Genomic DNA, 23,021 nt, shown 5'->3' on the forward strand with positions numbered 1-23,021 from the left:
TAGTAAAAAGTATTATAAGCCAGTGGGCCAATTTCTAAACTCATTACACTGGTCTTGCATTATTTTAATTCTGCTGATTCCATTAATTACTGCTGATTTGCAGCAGTGTGAGGTCAGATTTGGGTCCAGTGTGTGTCTGTTGGAAATGATATTGGTGAAATAGTGGTATAATTTGTATTCATTAGGAGAACCATCAGCATCAAGGACTCAGTTTCATAAAACTCAAGATTTATCTCTATGTTGGTGGCTTTCTGAATGACATAGCCTGCCCCTGAATCCTTATTCTGACAAAACTACCACTGATTTTTTATTAGCTTTCTTTTTTACTATTGTTCTTCCTGTACGTTACTTTCTATTCCAATGAAATTCTCATTCACTGAGAGTTCACTGAGAAAGGCATGCAGGATTGGGTTGACATGGATGAATGCTTCATTATATCACCAAGAAGGGTGCAGGTCACGAAAGAGAATTCAATTGAAAATGTGAAGCAGTCAGTGCTTTAAAGTGTGAATTTGCCTCAGGATACTGATGCTCACTTGCTCTTCGAGACTGTTCTGATATGAAGAAGGTATTACTCTAGAAACCTGACTAATGCTAATTGTTAATATTGTTAAAGCCCAGTCCTGTGAAGAGGAACTTCTATTGACTTCAACTCAGCACTTCTCAGTATGAGGACCTAAGCCAGAATGGAAGGGGAAAACATTAGAAGTGGAGTGAAGGGGGACAGCTAGGAGGACTGGGTAGGATTTCAAACAGTGATCAACAAACTCTTAATTAAATTCAAGAGTATTTTTCTACCCTCCGTATCTGCTGTGGCTCTTACCCTATGAGATCAAGCCTAACGTGTCACATTCTTGGTATTGCCAACCCCTGTGTGCAAAATCATGAGACAGGTTCCCAAAATAATGAAATTGACCTAAAAATGAAAATTTAAAATAAATAAATAAATAAATGTTGTATTTCCTCTTTTATTTGTCTTATGGTGTTTGTCTCTGGTGTTCACTTCTTAAAGTTTTTCTCTGTACCTATGAGGGCTAGAAACCTATTGAAAAATAAAAAAAATTGAGATTCGAACATAATCACCTCACTCTTGGGATTGGAGCTTTAAGAAAAAACACCAAATATCAACAGACTTGCAATAAAATCAGGAGCTGGGAAAACTCTCTCTATTGATCTTAAAGTTTTATACTGCCACACATCATCATATTATCTAAGAGCCCTGTATGTAAAATCAATAGCGTCAGCAAAGTGGCTAGAGGACTTCATAAAGTCTCTGTAACTTCTTCTTTTATAGGGTCAGATTTTGCGTAGGGTAGGTTTTTTGAGAGGGTTGAGAGGAGTTTGGGAATAAAAGGGGTGTTCAAGCTGTGAGTGTTTCTTATGGTAGTAAAAGTTTTCTCAAAGAGGAAGGCTTTGCAATATTTCCTAAAGATGGTCAGATTCTGGATTCACCTGATCTTCTGTGGAAAATTGTTCCAGAGCTAAACCTCCTTGACCAAGAATACTTTGTCTTCAGCTTTGTTCTGGACTTTGAGATGGGCATTATTCCAGAGGAGCACAGCTGTTTGAGGGTTCATAGATCAATATTCAGTCTGGTATGCCTGGGCTTTTGCTTTGAAAATTAGGACCATTGTCTTAAACTGGGATTGGATGCTGACTGGGAGCCAGCGGAGGGACTTGAGCACAGATCTCTACCAGTTGGAGCCTGAGCATCCTCTTCAGCTTTAAATAAAGCAAGTTACAATAATCCAGCCTGGAGCTGATAAATGCCTGACTCATGGTATAGCAGGTCCTCATCCAGGAGCAAGAGATGAGGTTCCCTGGCAAACTGGAGGTGAAAGGAAGCATTTTGGGAAACTGATGCTACCTGATCATCTAAGTTTAATGGTACACAGCTACCCCTCTGATACTCAAGTTTAATGAGGAGTCAAACAAGCCTCTAAGGCGTCACACCACTTTGATGAATAGGGGCTGTCTGGCTTCGTTGGAAGGTGGAGACAGAGTTTTGGCTAGATCTTCAGTGTGTTTCCCCTTTCTGACCTGCATCACTTCAGCCTTGCCTGGGTTCAGTTTGAGCCAGCTGCTTTTCATCCAAGAGCACATTTCCTGGAGGCAGTCTGCCATTTTAGTAGCAGCTGTGGTTCCATCAGTTCAGAATGAGATATATAGTTGAGTGTCATCAGCATCAGTGATATTTTTCTTAAAACTTTTATTCCAATGCCTTTCACTATTTAAAATAAACTAGTGATGTTTGGGAAGTTGCATTGTTCTACACTACATCCTTTGGTCCTTAACAAAAGGAATAATTTCTTTTTTCAAAACTGTATAACTCAAAATTATTGGGCCTAATTCTTGAACTCAGCTAAACTGTGCTTGCCACAGGACCCAAAAAGCTGACATGTGGGAACATGGATTTGTGGCCTTTATACCCCTTCTCTCCCTATTCTGGTCCAACTAGGGGCTGGTTCGGTCCCAAGGCTACTGAGTTACTTCTAGCTGTACCTGTCACTTAGTGGATGTTTCTGGAGATGGGCATTGCTGGAACATAGCAGCACTCTGGTCACACACTCTAGGCTAGAGTCCCTAAGGCTGTTTTGCAGGGGCAGACATCTTGCAAAAACTGTGAGCTGGCTGGTTAAGCCAGCTTTATGTCTTCTTTGTACTATTGGGGCAGCACAAAGAGGTCATATTAGACCAGACAATTGGGTGTATTATCTTGATTATACATTACTGCTGTGTAACATATTTTATACAAACTGCATCTCAGAGTTCTTTAGAGAATTATTTCTTAAAGATTGGGCCAAATCCTAGTCTTGGTGAAGTCAATGGAAGTCTTGCAAGTGACTTTAATAGGATAAGTGTTTGATTCCCACCCATCTTGACTGCCCCACATAAGCCAGCTGTTCCTAAATCCTGTAATTAGTGTGCTGCCAGCAGCTGGGGGTCAGGTGAAAGCCTTCTAAAGTCATTTGATTTTTTTTTCTTGCACTGTTTTATGTGATGCTTTCAAGAATTATTTGGAGTGTTGATAGTAACTGTTGGACATAGAATTGGAAACTGCTACAGACACCATTTGCATGTTCTCAGTTCTTTAGTTATTGGCTATTGGACCTAACAACCAGCTCCAGAACAGAAGTAGTTACTCCATAAATCACTTTAATGGCAAAGCTGCACAATAAAAACAATTTTGGGGTCTGAATTTCTCAGTGATGGGGCAACTTTGGAAAGTTAGGGGGTAACAATGGTCACTTCTCAGTTTATTTGGCCTTTTGTGGCAGATATATAGGTTTTGACACCATAAAAATGAGCTTTACATGAACATTAAAATTTTTGATAGAAGCTTTGCATGTATCTCTTGCAAATGCAACTAGGGTACAACACTCGCTCTGGTTTTCTCTGCTGGTAATTCTTTTTGGACCAGATTCTGATCTCAGTTATACCCGACTAAATCTGAAGTAACTCCCTAGGAATCAGTGGTGTTTAGTTAGAATTTTTCTGGTATCACTGATATGAGAATCTGGCTCTATCCTAGTCCTTGATTTTGTAAGTACTGGATGATAGTGTGTGTTTTACTCAATGGGCTTGTAAAGTCAGCTGTTCAGAGTGTAGATTGTACAAAACTGCCAGTGTTAAGAATTTTACAGTCCCAAAGACTTTAGCACATGCATCACTACCCTGTTCCTAAGATATTTCTTGGTTACTAATGAAAGATGTGAATACAGTATTTTCAAAACTGTAGTGTTACCTTTATAAATGACCAGAAACTGAATCCCAAGCAATCCACCCCAAATGTTGAGGAAGTTCAGATCCAAATCTGGATCTTTACTTAACAGCTGACTTCTTATTCCATTAGCTTAACCAAAACACTGGATTCCAAGCTCCCAAACTTGAGGAAAGTTCTAGTACTTATCCAGATCCAAACTTCGCATCTTGGGTCAATCTCTTAGTACTTTTAAAAGCTCTGCCAGGCTAACGCTTCTGTGCCAAATAAATTGTACTATTTATTTATCTTTGGCTGTCATTCTTTAGGGAGTGAGCAAGAGTGACAGTCGACCCAATACATATATATCTATGCTGCATGATGTGATTTCACGTTCCCTAGGTACAAATACTGCCTTTCCAAATATCGTATGCCTAGAATGAGGATTTTTTGTTTTATTTTTATAGATCCTGCCAGTGCGGAAGATTCCATGCAAAGCCAATGCTCCTTCAGGGTCTTTTTTTGCACGAGACAACACAGCAAATTTCTTATCCTGGTGCAGAGATGTGGGGGTGGACGACACATGCCTATTTGAATCAGAAGGCTTGGGTATGTACTTGCTTATATGGTAATCGACAATGTTAAAAGAAATTCCGCTTTTATAGTGTCTACTAAAAGTTCAACTGTGCTCGCACTGATTTTAATGGGAATTGGATTAAACCAATAAGGCAAAAGCATGGCTGTTTAAAACTGAATTGACCACTGAATATTTTTTTGGTCCAGATGGACATATGTGCCTGGCCACATATGTTAGATGTATAGTGCGATCCACTAAAGCTGGTTAAATAGCATTTCAAAATACTATATTCGTTTAAAAAACAAAAAAACAAAAAAACAGATGACTAGGAAGAAAAATACCAACACAGTGTTTTTAAAACCTGGAAATAAAGTTGCTTAATATATTGCAGGCACACAACCTGTGGCCCTTAATCAATCAAAATTCCTATTTATTTCACTGGCAGTTTAGTTTGAGTAAGAAGTGCACAGTCAGGGATGGCACTAGACACTCGAGTGGCCCTAGGCCACTGCTATCCAATGGTGAAGGGGGAACCTTTAAAAGGGCAGCCCCCTATCAGTGATATCCTGGCTGGGCCACAGCTGTCTAGAGCTTTGGATCTCACCACTTACTGCTAACCTGATGGAGTGCCAGGGCAGTGGGGGTGCCTCTGGACAGACACTTATAAGCATTAAGAGCATGCAATGGACATGTTCAGAATTAGTCATATTTTAATATCTACATATGTGAGACCATAATAGATACATAATAGTCATTAATGACCAAATTGCTCCATGACATTGTGGCTCATTGTGTTAAAATGGATTGTTAAAAGGAAAAAAAAATTCTGTTTCTGAACAAGAACTTTACCATTGGTCAGAAAATGTTAATTAATTAAGCACCAGGACCAAGATCAATTGAAGTTTAGACAGTGTTTGAAACCTGCAGTAAAGTACAACTGAATTTCATCTTATAGTAATAGATATAATAATAATAATAAATAAGATAAAACTAAAAAGAGCAGCTGTGACAGAAATTAGGAGGAAGAAGATACTGTAATATCTCCTGAGTCTGCATTCACCCCCCGTCCCCCACAAGGAATGGGCATAAGACCTATGCACCACTTAAATCCCACTTAAGCAGGACTTAGGAGGAACACGGACTTTGTAATTGCCCCCTGCACAAAGATGTGTTTTATGCCAAGTACATTTTTTTTATTGTACAAATCCCTGATATTAGAATGGCCTGGAATTCTTGCTCCTTAGTTCACCAAATAAGACGATTCTTTTTGTCTTTGGAGAGTAGGGTCCAAATGTACTCACAGTTTTGGCTGCAGGAATTCACCATTATACCACAGATTTGGTATGTATATCTCAGGAAGGGAGAGAATATGAAATTATTCTCCCCATCCCACACTGACTTTTTTTCAGCTGATTCCTCCAGGCAGTTGAGGAGGAGAGTGATATTCAACACTCATGCCTGCAGCTGCTCCACTACAAGAATGGACTATTTCAGCTAAATCAGCATTCTAATAATGCTTCATACCCATTACTCTTCTCTTTTGAAAGAAAATGTAGGACAACTTTTTGTCTCAAGATTGCATTTCAGTAGAAAACACAAGATGAAGAGAATTGATTGTTTGCTTGTGATCTGAACTCAGATACAAGCCTAAAGCTGTTTTGATGAGACTAATCTGTTTGTACTGAAGATAAATGAACACACTGTACTGCATCAAGAGGCTTCTGTATTCAGTTCCTCAAAAGGTCTTTGACTGTATAAGTAAAATCTTTATTTCTGTTGCAACTGATCTGTTCCCCTTCTGTTCTAGTGTTGTGCTTTTTGAGCACTATTATTTGTGAAAGGATCTTGCTTCACTTGTCACTTGATTTGTTCTATTCTTACGCTGTTTTGTTTAATACACAAAACTGTTGCGTATCCCTTGGGGGAAAATGTTTGGCAGAGAAGAATTTAGCATGTGTTGACAAAGACCAGTTTTGAGGCTATTGCTTTGAAGATATGTGGATTGTATTTTATCACAGTTTATGTAGGTTAATTGTATTTTCGGGTTAATCATCCTTCTCCCATGGGAAAAAAAAAATCACACGGAAAGCAAACAAAATGATCACACTTTCAAAGCTCTGAAGCTGTGGAATATCTGAGGAAGAGGGGTTTGCAAACACATGGGGGAGCAAGAGGAATGGACCCCTAAGTGTATGAATATTGTGAGATCGACAGCTGGTTCTGTGCTAATCTGGTATCTGTGTGAAGGTTAAGTCCCTGGATACTTTCTCTCCCCCGCCCCTCCCTTGCTCACAGACACAGTGCTGCCATTGGCTGCCTGCCGTGCCCCTTCCAATTCCACTGAAATACAAGTACAAGAGACCTTCCTTCAGGGCCGGCTCCAGGCACCAGCCCAGCAAGCAGGTGCTTGGGGCGTCCAACGGAGAGGCATCCAGCTCTTCGGCAGCAATTCGGCAGCGGGTCCCTAACTCCCTCTGAGAGTGAAGGACTAGCTGCCGAATTGCTGCCAAAGACTGAAGCGGCGGTGGTAGAGCTGATCATGACTTTTTTTTTCCCCCTTTTTGCTGCTTGGGGTGGCAAAAACCCTGGAGCTGGCCCTGCCTTCCTTATTGGACAGCTTCCTCTCTTAAGAAATGAAGCTAAAGTATTCCTGAATGTATCAAGTACAATTCAGTTCAACCTTTATTAGAAGAACTTGATTAAGCAACTCATTTTTGTTGACTGGTTGAGTGGTCCGTTAAAAACATATTTTGCTGTTTATGTATTTTTTTTCTCGTTTTGAGTATTAATGTCTAGCAAGCTATCTATGCTAATGGATAGAACACCTGGAATAATTAAGGAGTGAACCAGTGTCAGATGTAGGACCTGAAACTAATTTGAGCTCCTTTTCTGAAATTGTCTAGATCACAGATTGATGGTGTCAATTTAAATTATGGAGCTTCAAGCAATGAGAACAAGTATTTTTACCTGCTTTTTGCTGGTGCTCTTAGCACAATGGGATCTTTAATCTGATTAGGCCCTTCAAGTGCCAATGCAGTAGAAATAACAACTCCTGTTATAGACCTTTACATTCACTTTCCCTCTGGACAGCAAATAAAAATTCAGTAGAGCTAAGAAATATAACAGTGGTGAGATACATCTGCACATGACATACTGGTGTTTGCATTACTTTATGAAAGATCTTTGTGTCTTTGAGACTGCATAGCTCTGGAGATGGAGTGGTTACTAAGGTAACAGTTTTTTTTTTTGCTATAAACCGAATTGATGTGTAAAACTCGTGTAAATTGTCAGCGGTACAGCAAATGTTTGCTTTTCTAGTCTCCGTGGTCCTCAGTTTATTGTTCGTACTCTACCTGATTTTGTGTCCCTCTCTCTTTATTATCTTGCTTGCCTGCCTATGGTATATAAAACCTGCTTTAATTAATTAGAACCACTATTACATCTGTATTTAGAATATTTCCCTGTCCTTGTCCTATAAGCTCTTGCTCTAATTTTCTGTTTTTGCCGTGTCTGGTTTTATGAGGATGATTTTGATAATGTTTCTGTGGAGTTGTTGAAAATGTTTGAATAATTTATGATGAAATAATGGCAAAATGCCCTGAGTCTCTTGCAGGAGGGAATAAAACTGCGGACACATTTGATAAATAGTAATAATAATAATAGTATAGATTGTTTTATTAAATTTGGATCCTCCTTCTTGAGGGAGGAAAAATCATTTAATAAATCATGGAAATCATAACAGTGGCACAAATATGTACTCCCTGTGCATCCAAAGCTCCCATTATGATCTATTTCTTAGACCATAATCACTCACAGATATCCTCCCTCAGAATTAGGCACTGTATAAACACAGAAGCAGGTATAATCACTGCCCCAAAGAGCGACAAACTATTGATTTTAATGGGAGTTTTGGGAGTTAGGGAGGCCTCAATTCTGCAAGGTACTGAGCACTCTGGATCTGATCCAGTAATGTATTTAAGAACAAAAGGTATACATCCAAATGGATTACCACTGTCGCCTACACTTCTCCCCTCAAATTCCTGTATATTTTTAAAGCTATTGCTCCTGTGCTTAAAGTATAAGCACAAGCTTAAGTGCTCTGTTGGCGCAAGGCCAGAGTGCTCAGCCCCTGTGGGACCAGGTGAGAATGCAGGATCTTTGGTAAGGAAGTAGAAGAAATGATGTATTCTATTTATTTTTCTAAGTACAATGATCATGTCATCAAGCAACTTGATTTTACAGAGGTCCTTAAAGGGTATAAATCCTGAAGTGTGTAAATAGTGTGTACACACACTTGACTTGATCCTAATCTCACTCATTCACACCAGTGTGAGTCAGAGAAGTGAGTTCTGATTTACTCCAGAGTGATGGAGAACAGAATCTAGCTCATTTTTTATAGAATAGTTTGCTCCTTAGTAATTTATCGTCAAATGAGATACTTTTAGACCTTTTTAGACTTGCATTGTTCCACTACAAAGGAGTCTGTGAAGCTCAGCTGCCTCATTTCAGTGGGAACTCTGGGGTCCTTGTGCCTCAGGCTGGCCCAATAGATCTCTTTCTCCATTGCCTTTCCCCCTATGTAGTTAGTTACACCCATGTAAAGTGGGTATAAAATGCTACTAGAGCTCAATGATACCATGTCATACTCACTTTGCACTTACTATGAACAGGTATGACTGCACAAGGAGCAAGGCAGGAAAGAATCCGGCGTAATGTCTCCAGCAGTAGAGGGGACTGATGCATCAAGACCCAGGAACTACCAGTGGCATCGCTCTCTCACACCACATTTCTCCCTTCCCTCAACCCTTTACCAAATCAGCAGTATTAACACTAGCATGGAACAGTCCTGAGTACTACAACTGATCAGTACCGCTCTGACCAGCCACAATGCAGTTGTGCAAGAGGGGGGGTTGGGGAGACTCCTTGCATCTTCCTCAGCACTGGTGCTCCAACACAGTGTCCCTTTCAGTCATGTCTTTCACAAACAGCATATCTAAAGAATATGGGATTAGAATTACTTACCAGCAACAACCTTATCTACGGTCCAAATTTTTGTCCTGTAGGCAAATAACGAGTGTTGCAGTCCATGGGTTGTAGTAGCATTTGCACTTACAACATCCTGTAGAAATTCCCGTGTGCAGGGATATAGGCCAGTGGATCCATGAGACTATGATAATGCAATTTACTAGAAGAAGTTTGCATTCAATACTGAGGTTATTTTGGTATGGGGCTTAGACCTGAAGAATGTTGTACTCTGGCAAAACTCCCATTAGCCTCAATAGGAGTTTTGCCAAGGTAAGAATTATAGAATTCAGCTGATGCACATAGTTAAGAAAGTTGAGGACTCTTTGTTAACAATGACTGTGTCTATATTCTAATGTTATTGGATGGTTATAGGATGTGGAGCCAAAGAATATTCTTCATCTATTTCTTCGAAAAGAATCTACACCGCAAGAAAAGGGTTTGCCATTAACTGTGCCAGCATGCTAATGCGTGTGATTTGTTTTAGGTGTCTTTGATGGTATTGTTCTATTCATCGTTTGTGCTTGTATATTCCATGTGTGTGTGTGAGAGATGTCTGACATTGACTTCTTTTGATGCAATACAATGACCACCCTTTAGTAGAGTAGGTGCTCTAAACAGTGGTCTGCATTGTTCTAATGTTAGTAGTAGAATAAAACACAGATGTCTATGTCCTCCACACTAATGTTGCTTTTTCACTTCTGTCAAAAATATCAAGCAAATATTTATTGCTTACATTTTTATATGCACAACGTAGAGCAGTTTTTACTTTGTAATACTCTTAGTATTTGCTCAGATTTCACATTAAAAAGAAAGCAAAAGCAAAATAAAATCTATGACTGTGCCACTCTTTTTCAAATGACTATTTACAAATTGAAATATCGGGTTATATTTCATATCCACTTGCATCAGAATAAGACTTTGTTTCTATCCTTCACGGTGTTTGACTAAACAATCCACATCATTGTTGAGTGTGTCTGGTCACTCAGAGGACTATAAAAGCCCCTTGAACCCTATTTTATTAGCACTACATTAATATAGACCAGTAAATCTCAAGAGTTTAGCTGTTCCATATTTAATTCCATACTTATATCACAGTTGAGATTTAGAAGTCACGATACATCCCATTTGAAAAACTTTTACAGATTGAGAGATATACCAACACTATAATTGAATATAGTGAAAAAAATAGTGAAGTAGCTCACTGAGATAAGAGTGTGATGTTATCACTCTTTCTGGAACACTGAGAAACTTGAACGTGGTGCAGAACAACTAAATTGAGTTTGGGGGAAGGTGGAGAATAACTATTATTTTGTTGTCATAATATTGTCCCAATATGTGGGATTGTTTCCCTCAGGTATTTATGAAGGTTAAAGGATACAAACCTCTTTGGTGATTATGGGGTGGATACCAGGTATTTAGAATGAGGTTTTCAAAGGCACAAATGTGGGTTATGGGCCTATATCTCACTGAAAGTCAATGAGATAAGTTCTAAATCTCATTTGTGCTTTTGAAAATTTCCCCCATAAAGGTCAGGGAAAATCCACATTAATGACATATAATACTCTAGTCACAAGTAGTGGAAATTCAACCCAACTGCTGTAATAGGCAGTGTAGGCAGTGACGCCTATAATTAAGGTTGCCAGACGCTTTCCATAAAAGCTTGTTTTCAGCTGCTTATAGCTTGCCAGCCTCAAACTGTTTGGGCTGAAATCTTCTATGGAGCATTTCTGCCTCAGACTGAATTTTTTTGGAAAGTTTCATATGAAGTGGTTCATCCATTCCTGAGAGTTAGGGGAAAATATGAAAATAAGAATGAGCACCTTTATACTTTGGAGCATTTTGCGGGCCAGGTCACCATGGTGTCAGGGATGTGCTTTTTGCCATTTCAGTGAAAATTTGCCCAGATTTGATCAAGTTATAAACCTCTGACAAGTTTCACATGCTTGGTAAAGACTTCTTAAAATTTAGCAGCTATGTTTTCTGAAGTTTCTGTCTCAGCTGAGCATGCTCCATCCTCTCACAGTTCCTAAATGCTGACTAGACTGCAGGTGCCATCCCTACAGAGTAACTGAGTATGTTCCAGGCCAAGTCTGCAGGGGCTGAGCAGGACTTTCCCTGCGATTACTCTTCCCAGATACTGGAGCCTTCTGTGGTGCTAGGCACAAACTTGAAAACTGTCTCTCCTGCATTCTGAATGCTCCCCAGATAGTGAGGAGGGGAAAGAAGAAATAGCCTGACTCAAGTGCAGAGGAATGACAAACAGGGGTGGGAAGATGAAAAGATGTAGGGTGGGGTGATAGGGATAAGAGGTGAGGGAGGAATGTGATAGAAGCCTGGGGAGAGTTAGGAACAGGATCCAGCAGTGGGAGAAAGGGGCAGGAGAAGAGCGGGGCACAAAATGGGGGAGGATTAAAGACAAGGGGGTGGAGGAGAGATGCAAGAGCCAGGGTGGGGGAGGACACAAGTGGGAGAAGGATGGGCAGGAGCTGTGGCATCGGGGGATGGGGCAGGAGTTGTGGGGGAGAAGCTGAGAAATATATGTAGGAGCTGGGGAGCAGGGAATAAGAGCAGAATGGGACAGAGAGAGGCTGGGGTGGAGGGCAGGGGACAGGTGCAGAAGAGTCTGTAACTATTAGAGAACACTTCTCTAGAAAACCTAAAGGACTTTGTACTCAACAATCCTTTGCTGTCTAGCAAATAGCTGTGAAACCTGCAAAGTGTGAATCTCCATCCCCGTCTAGTGGGAGGCCCACATAGAAGATAACAACCTTCTACTATTACCAGTTATTCCCTTTGCTCAAGTGGTGTCCAGTGGATCTAAAGATCCCCATCCTGCTGATGATCCATATGGGGAGGGGGGGAGGAGGGTCAATATAGTTTCACAAGATGAAACTGTTTTTTCTATATTTAATTTTTTTTTTAAAGTTAGGAAATTGCATCCCAAAAACCTACATTAATTGAAAATTAAGGTTGGAAAGTCAAGCACTCAGAATTAAGTAATTAATTAGAGAATTTTTCTTAATAAGAATTAAGAAAATGCTCAAATTATGGCTGCACTTGTAACCTTAACTCAGCCCTCTTGAACATATGCTTTATGATAGTCTTTAATTACTTATTCAGATACCCTTTTTTCTTCTTCAAGTGATTGCTCATATGCATTCCAGTTTGGTGTGTGCACGCCACGTGCACGTTCGTCGGAGAAACTTTTACCCTAGCAACACTCGGTGGGTTGGCTGGGCGCCCCCTGGAGTGGCGCCACTGTGGCGCTGGATATATACCCCAGCCGACCCAGCCACCCTTCAGTTCCTTCTTACCGCCCGTGTCAGTCGTTGGAACAGTGGAGTGCGGCTTAGCTGACCTCCACCTTCCCTAGCTACTCGTAGTCTCTTCTAGTTGTTATATTTGTAGTGTAGTTAACTGTTATTCTATATATATAGTTCATTAGATTTAGTTATAGTTCATAGTTATAGTTGTTAGTTAGTAGGTGTTGCGAGGTTCGAGGGGTAACCCCTTCCCCGCACCCGGTGCCGGAGCTCATGCCTGGCTCACCGGGTTTCAAGCAGTGCTCAGCCTGTCATAGGCTGATGCCAACAGGAGATCCCCATGACTCCTGTTTGAAGTGCCTAGGGCAATCGCACTTATCGGCTAAGTACCCAGTTTGCAAGGCTTTTAAGCCGAGAACTAAAAAGGAGTGGGACATTAGGTTAAAGCAGCTCCTAATGGAAGCGGCCCTGACACCGTCGCCCTTGGCACCGAGCACGAGCCAGTCGGTGAGCAGAGGCACCCCTATGGCACTGGGCGTCGCCGGTACGCCTAAGGATTCCTGGCATCGGCCACCGCTGGCACTGAAATCAACTCCGCGCCACTCCCTCTCTCCCTCTCCCCGAGGTTGAAGATGGCGAAGGGTCAGACGGCAACACCCGCATTGCAGCCAGAGACTGCACCTAGGTGTGACTGCCCAGCACCATTACCTGCTGCGGCGCAGCCAAAACCGGTACCGTCGACTCCAGCCCCACGAGGGCCGTTGAGTCCGGCACCTGACAGCTCCCCGGCACCGGCCGTGGTAGAGCTCACTTTGCCATCTACCCCGGAGACTTTCTCCGAGGTGAGGGACTTGATCACCATCACCGAGGCGGCACTGCCCCTACCCCCGGCACTGCCGGTGCGGGTTTTGCAGTCCATGGGCAAGCTGACCCTGACCAGACCACCATCTGCCAGCATAGTGGACCAGCACCACTCAAGATCGTGATCCTGCAGGCGCTCTGAGTCGAGACGTCGCTCCCGCTCTCAACGTCGCTCTCGGTCTCGGCACTGTTCCTCACCACGGCACCGGTCGGACTCTCGGCACCGGTCGGACTCTCGGCTCCGGTCGGACTCTCGCTCCCCAACCCGCTACTCGCGGTACCGCTCCAGTTCTCGGCACCATCCCAGGCACCGTACCTCCCGGAGCAGGTCAAGGCGTAGAGACTAGAGATCCCGGTCGACCTCCTGGCACTCCGGTCGCAGGTCCCAGTCTCGCTCTCGGTACCGCTCTGTGTACCGGCACCGGTCCCCACGATCGAGGGGTGCGAGATCCGTCGGGACTTCGGCTCCAGGCTTTTCTGCTCCACCATGGCCGTCCAGACAGACATCCGTATCCTCCCAGGCGGACAGCTATTACGACCAGGACCGGGATACGGAGGTACCTACAGGAGTTTTCCAGGACTCTCGGCCGCAGGACATAGGACCTCAACAGTGGTCCTTCTGGACACCCTGGGCGTACCACCAACCCCAGAGTGCCCCCCTAGTCCAGACCCGCTCTGCTGCCTCAGAACATCGGGCACCAGAGGCCACCATTTCCCGCCCCCCCGGTTGAGTCGGAAAAGCACGCGACACATCCTCCGGACTCCCCGGGGCAGCTGGAGCAGGAACCGTCCCAGGAGCAGGAGGCCACCCAGGACCCTCTCATCCCCGGGGTATCCTCCTCCTCCTCACCGGATGAGGCTGTGGCAGGGACCTCATCCTCAGGGCCCCCGCCGATAGACCTCAGGGCACATCAGGACCTCCTTCACAGGGTGGCCCTCAATATCAACCTCCCAGTGGAGGAGGTCCTGGAAGTCGAGGACCCTGTAGTGAGCATCCTCACCACTGATGCTCCCACCCGGGTCGCACTGCCATTCATTAAAACTATCCAGGCCACTGCCGACACCCTCTGGCAGTCTCCAGCCTCCATTCCACCGACGGCAAAGGGAGTCGAGAGAAAGTACATGGTACCCTCTCGGGGGTATGAGTACTTGTACGTTCATCCTTCTCCCTCCTCCTTAGTTGTCCAGTCGGTCAATGAAAGGGAGCGACATGGCCAGCAAGCACCGGCCCCAAAGTCCAAAGAGGCCAGACGGATGGATCTCCTGGGTCATAAGGTGTACTCAGCGGGGGCCCTACAGCTCCGAGTGGCCAACCAACAGGCTCTACTGAGCCGATACAATTATAACACTTGGGCAGAAGTGGGTAGGTTCACCGAGCTGCTACCCCCGGACTCACACCAGGAATTTAACGCGTTCCTGGAGGAGGGAAAGAAGGTGGCCAGAACCTCTCTCCAGGCCTCCCTAGACGCGGCTGACTCAGCGGCCAGAACTTTGGCCTCAGGAATCACCATGAGGTGCATCTCCTGGCTCCAGGTCTCTAACCTGCCTCTTGAGCTGCACTACACCATCCAAGACCTACCCTTTGATGGCAAGGGTTTGTTCTCGGAAAAGACTGATCCCAGGCTGCAGAGCCTGAAGGATAATAGAGTCATCATGCGCTCGTTGGGAATGCATACCCCCGTAACCCAGCGTAGACCCTTCAGGCCCCAAGCACACCGCCCATATTTTACACCTCGCCAGAGGCAGGACCTCAGTAGAAGGCGCGGGCGGGGTGGCCGCAGACACCAGTCTGGTCCCCAAGGGGGCCAAAACCATGGGCCCTCTAAGGCACCACCGAGCCCTAAGTCCAACTTTTGAAGGTGCGCCCGGGGATGGCGTACCAGTCTCAGGACAGGATCCTTTCCCTCCCTTCATCAACCGTCTCTCCTACTTTCTCCCGGCGTGGTCCCAATTGACATTGGATCTTTGGGTTCTGTGCACAGTGAAGCAAGGATACCACCTCCAATTTGCTTCATCACCGCCCTCCCGCCCCCCATCCCGGTCCCTCTTCAGGGACCCCTCTCATGAGCAAGTCCTCCTACAGGAGGTCCACTCTCTCCTCGCTGCGGGAGCTATAGAAGAGGTACCTTTAGACGAGAGGGGAAAGGGGTTTTACTCCCGCTATTTTCTGATTCCCAAGTCTAAGGGAGGCCTCAGACCTATCCTAGACCTGCGCGGACTCAACAAATGGATGCTCAAGTTGAAGTTCCGCATGGTCTCCCTGGGAACGATTATCCCGTCCCTGGATCTTGGAGACTGGTATGCCGCCCTCGACATGAAGGACGCGTACTTCCACATTGCCATCTTTCCACCACACAGGAAGTACCTTCGCTTTATGGCCAACCACCTGGTGTCGCTCGGAAAAATCACTTAAACTAAAATTTTCACAGGTGTGGTTGCTGATTGCGTATTCTTCATTTTCTGGGTGTCTGACTTGAAACACTGGGGTCTGATCTGTGGAAGCATTGAGCTCTCACAACTGTATCAGAGGGCAATGGATGCTAAGAAATGCTACATACGCTGAAACATAAGACCCTAATTATCTCAAATAGGGCATTTCAAATTAGTTGACAAGTTTGGCTTTAATTCTATGGCTCCATTTCCATGTATGAAATGGGGATAATAATACCACATTACCTTATATGGGTGTTGTGAAGATAAATTCATTAATGTTGTAAACCACTAAGATGACAGCACCACAGAAAAGCCTAGAAGGAAACTAATATTTCTGTATTCAATGCAGGGTTTGGATAGTGTGCAGTGAATAATGCATGTGGCCACACACTGAATGATGAGGATTTTTTTTTAAATGGACAATACTATTCATCCTGTGCACAGAATGAGTCAGAGATCCTGTGGAAAAAGTAGTATGTGATCATGTAAATTAAAGCCTTTGGCATATGCCAATGCACAGGGGGGGTCAAATTAAGTTTGCGTAGGCAGCCTTATTTCTGTCTTTTTCTGACTATGAAGTGCTTGATTTTGCAACCTTAACAGTTTTTAATGTAGGTTTTTGGATGTCATAAATGTTACATGTATGTGATAAGACAGTGTGTTAGTGCTCGTTTAATAATATTGTCTTGAAATTATTACTAGAAATGCATTGAATACATGTGATAAGAAAATGAACATCAAACACAAGGATGAAAACTTAGGTATCAGAACAGATGAATCACAAATGTATATTTTTATACAAACTGCTTGGGAGGGATTAAATTGCTATATAAACTATATAATTAAAGAATCTACATATGCTAAATGATGTACTTCTTAAGGACAGAGTGAATTGTTGGCAGGAAAATACAATTGTCTCCTTTTTTACATCCATCCATCCATCCTGAGATCCCTTCCAACTCTGATATTCTATGATATTCTATGATCCATCCAGTACATTGACCTGGGTTGTAAATGAGAAGAGAATTTTGCCCTAAATGAAGACATAAGGGACCACACTTATCCCTGGTGTAACTCTATAGACATCAGTGGAGTTATAACATTAATTATTTTGGCCCATTGCGTCTTATTTTGTTCCTTATGATGCTTTCTTTGTCAAGATGAATGTCTATTGCTACAATTACAATAAATCTGGTATTTAGCAAACTTGTATTTGCCACTCAGTGTTTGAAGGATTAGGTAACCTTTCATATCAGAAGTTGAGGTACTGGTAATAATTTAGAAACATACATTAAGTTAGATTCCAGTAAGTAATTCAGAAAATTATGAATACAGTTCCCACAGGAAGCAACAGCATACCACAGGTACAGATGTAAGATTTCCATCTGAATCTGTAATCGCTCACTCCAAAGAGGAATTTCCTCTAATCCATGAACTGTATTACTTGTTACTGAATATATGTATGTACTGGTATCAAGGAACTGCTTTTTAACCCTTGAACGCAGACACATTAAACAGGATTCCTACCTTGCTCCAGTGCAGACAATGCATGGGCATTTTCCTCAAAAATCACAAAGACAGACACAGGTTTTCCTGTTCAGTTCCACATTTACAGTCTGAAATACCTGCTTACATCATTGTCAAAGGATAACATAAATGAAAGTCACACTGGCATAAAAAGTTTAGAAGATTTCCACACCTTCTATCACACCTTCCATCAAAGATCTTAAAGCACTTTACAAACACTGAATTTAGCCTCACAGCGCTTCTGTTAGAAAAGGAGGTTTTGTTCCCCCCATTTTGCAGAGGGAAAATGTGCAGAGTAGCAGCCACATTTCAAAAAGTGGATACTAATATTGAGTACCTCCAGTTTGAGATAGATGGCATCTCAAATTGAGCATCCAAAAAAAGGCACCCGCAATCATTGCTCACTTCTGCAAATTTTGGCTTTAGAGACTCTCTCAAGTTCACATAAGAGGTCTGTAACAGAGGTAGGAATGGAACCCACATCTTCTGACTTTCCGAACCACATTTCCTGACCACATTGCCTTGTTAGCTAATAGTCCATTTAAAAGCACTAGTTGTAAAAATATAAGAATTCTGTTTTGAGAATCTAAACTATTTCCAGTGGGTACTGTATTCTATACAGAATGGCCTTTGTTTTCCCCCAAAGTTCATGAATGTGCATGCTGGTATAGTCCTCAGGAATGCTAACATTTTGCTGTTAGAAATACTGTAATCACCATATTCTTATCACATCACCAGATGTTTGTTTTTATGGTTAGTTATTGCCTGCACAGCTTGTCATGCTCTAACAATGATTTCACTCTTTCACATTGTTCATTGTGAAATGCATGAAATGTGTCTGGAGCATTGTGGGTCAGATTCACTGGAGCACATTGTTTTCATTTAAGAAGTAGAAGTTTGAGCATTGGCAGAGACTTTATATCCTTCATTCAAACCTTCTTCTTATGTTTACAAATTCTTCTCCCGCCAAAAATGCAGTCTCCCTTGCCCAGCCTTACATCAGATGTAAAGTAGCGGTCAAAAATATTTGCCCCCTATACCCCACCAAGATATTTCCAGAACTGGTTTATCCAATGTGTTCTGGCTCTATATTTATATATTTCTTAGCATTAAGGTACATTTAAAATATTGACTATGTTGAAACAGTTTTCAGGTGGAAGCAGCAGAATATTAGTCTGGGACATCGGTGTACTTTATTTTTTTTAAACATATTGGTTTCTCAGTAAGATTAAGTCCCTTCTATCCATGAATTAGTTTATGGCAAGGAAGAATACTAGGAAGGATGGCGTATCCAGGTCTTTTTTTACATCTCTGATATATCTAACAACAGATGGCAGTAGAATGGAAATTCTGTCCTCAATGCTTTGCCACTTTATTTTTCTGCTATGCAGTTTTCCTTCTGGAAATATTTTTGGTTCAGATTCTAGGATGAAAATGCATATATATTTTTTTCAAAGTATTGCTGAATATACAATCCCAAAAGTTATTGGGACAGATCCTCAGCTGAATAAATTGTCATAGTTCCATTGATATCAATAGAACTATACCAATTTACATCAGCTGAGGATCTGTCCAACTTTGTATTAATTATATTCAGATATATCTATCTCAGCAGTTCCCACTCAGAGGTCCCTGTGTACAGCATGGAGGAGAAGATGAAAACTTCATTGACTTTAAATTTTTAGCCTCTGAGGCACCTATTGGGAGATGTTTTTCACCTGGCTAAATCAAATGAGTCAGCAAATTCCCTATATGTTCATATAACATCTATCTAAGCTCTCTTGAACACAACTAAGGTAGACCGATTTCTCTGCCACTAGTCTTCTGGTTCATGATTCATTTATTCTTCAGGTGCAAAATTGAGCCCTGGAGTAAGAAGGCAAATATTCCATTAGACAAGGGGAAACTTGTCCATTTATAGCAAGGTCTGAATTTATCCCCAAGAGCAGGATTCCACTAAGACAGGTATCTCTGGAGAAAAGAAAACAAGGTACCCATAATTCTTATTCTCTGAAGCTATACTTCCAAATGGATTGCTCATCACCCACACTTCTCCCTTCACATTTTTTGTATATTTTCCTTATGTATTTTACTGGGCCTCTTTGGGGTAGGAGGGTGTTACCGTCTCCAAGTTTTTAAAGGAACTAATATTGGAACATGATGGTGCTTCCAAAAGTACCTGACCAAGTGGTCTATGAGGTACTGCAGCTGCCTCCAAAGCGTAAAAGCTATGGGAACTCTTCAACCCCCCTCCCCCGCCATCTTGCGCTGGACCCAAGCCTGGCAATTTGCATAGATACATATCTTCAGAGAACAATATTTACAGATAAGTAGCTTTCTTTTCAAGAGCTGAGTGACTTCCTTGAGTACCCTAAACACACATTGTATTCAGAGGGAGTGCTTGGGTGCACAAGTAATACAAGATCAAGTTTACAGAAGAATTTATCTCCACTAATATAATTTTAATATTTGCTCATTTAAGCAGAGGAAGAAAAACGGTTTCCTACAGAAAACATCTTTTTAGTTTATAAAAAGTGATCCAGAACCCTTTGATATTTCATTAGTTTTTAACGTTCTTTAGGAGCCCTCCATTTAATGTATAATGGCTATAGGTAGGCTGTATTATACCAAATTGTATAAACCAAACTTTGCTGATCTAGGCTGGGATTTTCAAAGGACCCTATGGGAAATTCAGTGGGAGTTGGAAGCTACTTTGGAAACACTACATCTTGGGTCTTAATCCTGAACTCTTTATTCAGGCAAAAATATCTTGGAAGCCAATGACAGTTTTGCCTAAAAGAGGCATTCAGGACTAACATGCTATTGACAGCCATTAGTAAGCTGCAATCTGTTTATTACTGAAACCCTTAAAATAGCTTTTATTGTAAATATTTTCTATCTTCATTTTGCTTTCGCAGTCCTCCACAAGCAGCCCAGAGAAGTGTGTCTTTGTTTGCTGGAACTTGGAAGAATTGCAGCCAGGTAGGTGAAAATATTTCGAGAATTAAAAAATATTTATATTTTGATTGCAGTGGCTACTGAGAGACTTACTAACTCAGGGCATCTTCATGTTAACATTTACACTGGCCAGGGTCAAGGCAAACACCTACTGATAGTTACACAAGAACATTGTGGGCAGTTGTTCAAACAATATTATCAAATCTCCCTTAATACAGCAATACGATTTTTCTGCTGTCTTCATATTGCAAGGGGGAAACTGATATGAAAAGAAGTTTAAAATTAGAACAGGATTTTTCTAAATAAAGTTGTTAAATTCTTACTCCTTATAATCATGTCTCTGTAACTAATCAAAACTATTTTCTCCCTAAATATTCTATATTAGAATCTAATCCTGATCCCACTGAGGTCAATGAAAGTTTTCCCGTTGACCTCAGTGGTAGTAGAATCTGCCTTCAGATAACCTAGATCTGATTTTATTTACTCTGGCTGTAACCTCATTGACTTCAGTGGAGTTACTCCTGATTTGCACAAGTCTAAGATAAGAATCATGCTCAGAGATTGAATCTCTGCTACTAAGACAACTATTGCTCTTGCTAGATTCTGTCTATGCTTTATTCGTAGAGGTCAGATTGTGATATCCTTACATAGTCACAGTGAACTTGTAGTCCCTTACATGAAATCAAAGTGGCTACTTATGGAGTAAGGTATTTTCAATGTTAGTAAGAATGTCACAAGCTAGTCACGGGGCGTTATAACTCAACAAGGTATCATTCTTTGTTTTTAGCAAAAAATTGCTTTAAATTAATTCACGTCTTGAAAAGCAACTTCACTAAATTGTTCCCTCCCACCCATGTAGCCCCATTCCAATGGGGATTGCATGGGAACGAATGTAGAATTTTGCCAGATGCATTTGACTTCTTTAACTTAAGTTTGTATATCCTGACTTTTCCCATTTGTACTCTTTCATAGCAGTGTATCCCTTAGGTGTAAAAACAAATTCCAAGCCATATCGTGCTATCACTTATTAAGCACAACTTTGCATTTTAAAAAAACAAACAAACCATGCTGTTTATTTTGGTTTATAAAAGATACTCTTCATTTCATCATCCCATGCAGTCAATGGGAATTTAATGTTAAAAAAAATGTATCAAGATATGGTGTAAAGAAAGTCTCTCTCTGGGGCACAGCCCTAGCTGGGCTGGGGCTCCTCAGCATGCCCAGTTGTCACCATCGATTGGCCTAGTACAGGCCACAGTATCCTAATCCTTGCAGTGGACCTCACCTTGTGGACCTGTTTACTTTGTTTCGAGGTAGGGGGAAAACAAAAGTTCAGATTCAACACAAAATAAGGCCTCTCCTGAGATCAATAAAAAAGCAGAAATATTCGTGGCACCACCTTACTTCAGGGGTACTTACTTTGTTGGAGTCCTTACAGCTGGATAGCCAAGTCAGTCTTTCCCTATCAGGGTTGCCCCAGGGGTCTCTGGACTCCTTACAGAGCTGTAGGAGTTTCTTGCATGATGGTTACTTCTGCTACACAGGAGCCACTCCAGCCACACCTTTCTCAGGGCTTCCTCCCTTGCTGATTGCAGCTCCCTCCTTTTTAAAGCCCTGCTCCCTACCATGCATGATTGCCAGGGCTGGAAAGGTGGGGCTGCCTTAGCACACAAAGCCTTCCAAGCCCCTTTCCTTTCACATATGTCTCATATTTTAGCCAACCTGGGAGCAGAGTAACAGGCAACACCTTCTTCCCATTTTAACTTGTTCCTTCCCCCTCACCCTAAAAAAAAAATAAAAATCCTATCCTAATATGGGATTTGAAAATTCTCTACCGCCTAGTAAATTTTCAAGATGCACAGGAAATGCTGGAAGGGGTAACATAACAGGGTTATGTCATTTAAATGACAAGTGTCTAGTGGCGTTCTTGCTTTAAGTGTGCTAAAATCTGAGCTACGTGGGAGACAAGAGTGATTTGAATAGACTCTGTGTTTTGCATGTTGGCTGGATTTAACAAAGAAAAAAGCATTTTAATAAACTGATCTCTGCTATAGGTATTGCTTTAAATTACCCATGAGGAACAATAAGATGTTAAACAGACATCTTTCTTGCTTTTTAAAGCCCGGCTCACCCTGAAGATTGAACTAACTGAACCAACAGTCTGTGGGGCCCACTTTTCAGAACAGGAATCTCAGTGATATGACATTAAAATGGAGCTTCTACAGAGCCCTAAGGAATTTGGAAAGGAAGAGACACTGAGCAGTTCTAAATACATTTTTCTTCCTCCTCCAAAAGTACAAGGAGGTGTTTGGAGAGAGCATCCATTCACTATGAAAAGTCACCTATGAAATCCTCAAAAACTGTTTTCTCAGATTTCAGTGTTTAGGGCCTGATTAAACTCCTAGTCAAGCCATTGACTAGTGGGTCTTTCAACTGATTTGAATGGGAGTTGGATCAGGCCTTTACTGAGTGATAGATAGTACAGATGGTTTTTTTGTAGGGGAAACCAAAACCTTCCCCTCACCCTATTAAACTGGCATTGTTTCTAGAAACAAACCTTTTAAGGGTCTGTAAAGACTGGAGACTTTTTTCAACTGTAACTGGAATGTAGAGGAAATAGAGAGAAAAAAAATCTAATTTCATTTAAACAGGTGTAAATTTAGAGTAATTATTGACA

General features: G+C 41.9%; 1 protein-coding gene across 6 annotated transcripts in view; it reads left to right on the forward strand.

Annotated features, from left to right (window-relative positions):
• The window catches only part of GAS2 (growth arrest specific 2), a 157,027-nt gene that overhangs the window by 71,574 nt on the left and 62,432 nt on the right, over positions 1-23,021 (forward strand). For 5 of the 6 annotated variants that reach the window (XM_030560179.1, XM_030560176.1, XM_030560178.1 and 2 more), the window contains 2 exons: positions 4,168-4,309; positions 20,305-20,368. In XM_030560179.1, the coding sequence (XP_030416039.1) occupies positions 4,168-4,309; positions 20,305-20,368 (206 nt within the window). Of the gene's footprint in view, positions 1-4,167; positions 4,310-9,674; positions 9,739-20,304; positions 20,369-23,021 lie in introns of all 6 variants that reach the window. The other variant, XM_030560182.1, reaches the window with a different exon arrangement.

Source organism: Gopherus evgoodei, chromosome 4, assembly GCF_007399415.2.
Source record: "Gopherus evgoodei ecotype Sinaloan lineage chromosome 4, rGopEvg1_v1.p, whole genome shotgun sequence".
Classification (NCBI taxonomy): domain Eukaryota; kingdom Metazoa; phylum Chordata; order Testudines; family Testudinidae; genus Gopherus; species Gopherus evgoodei.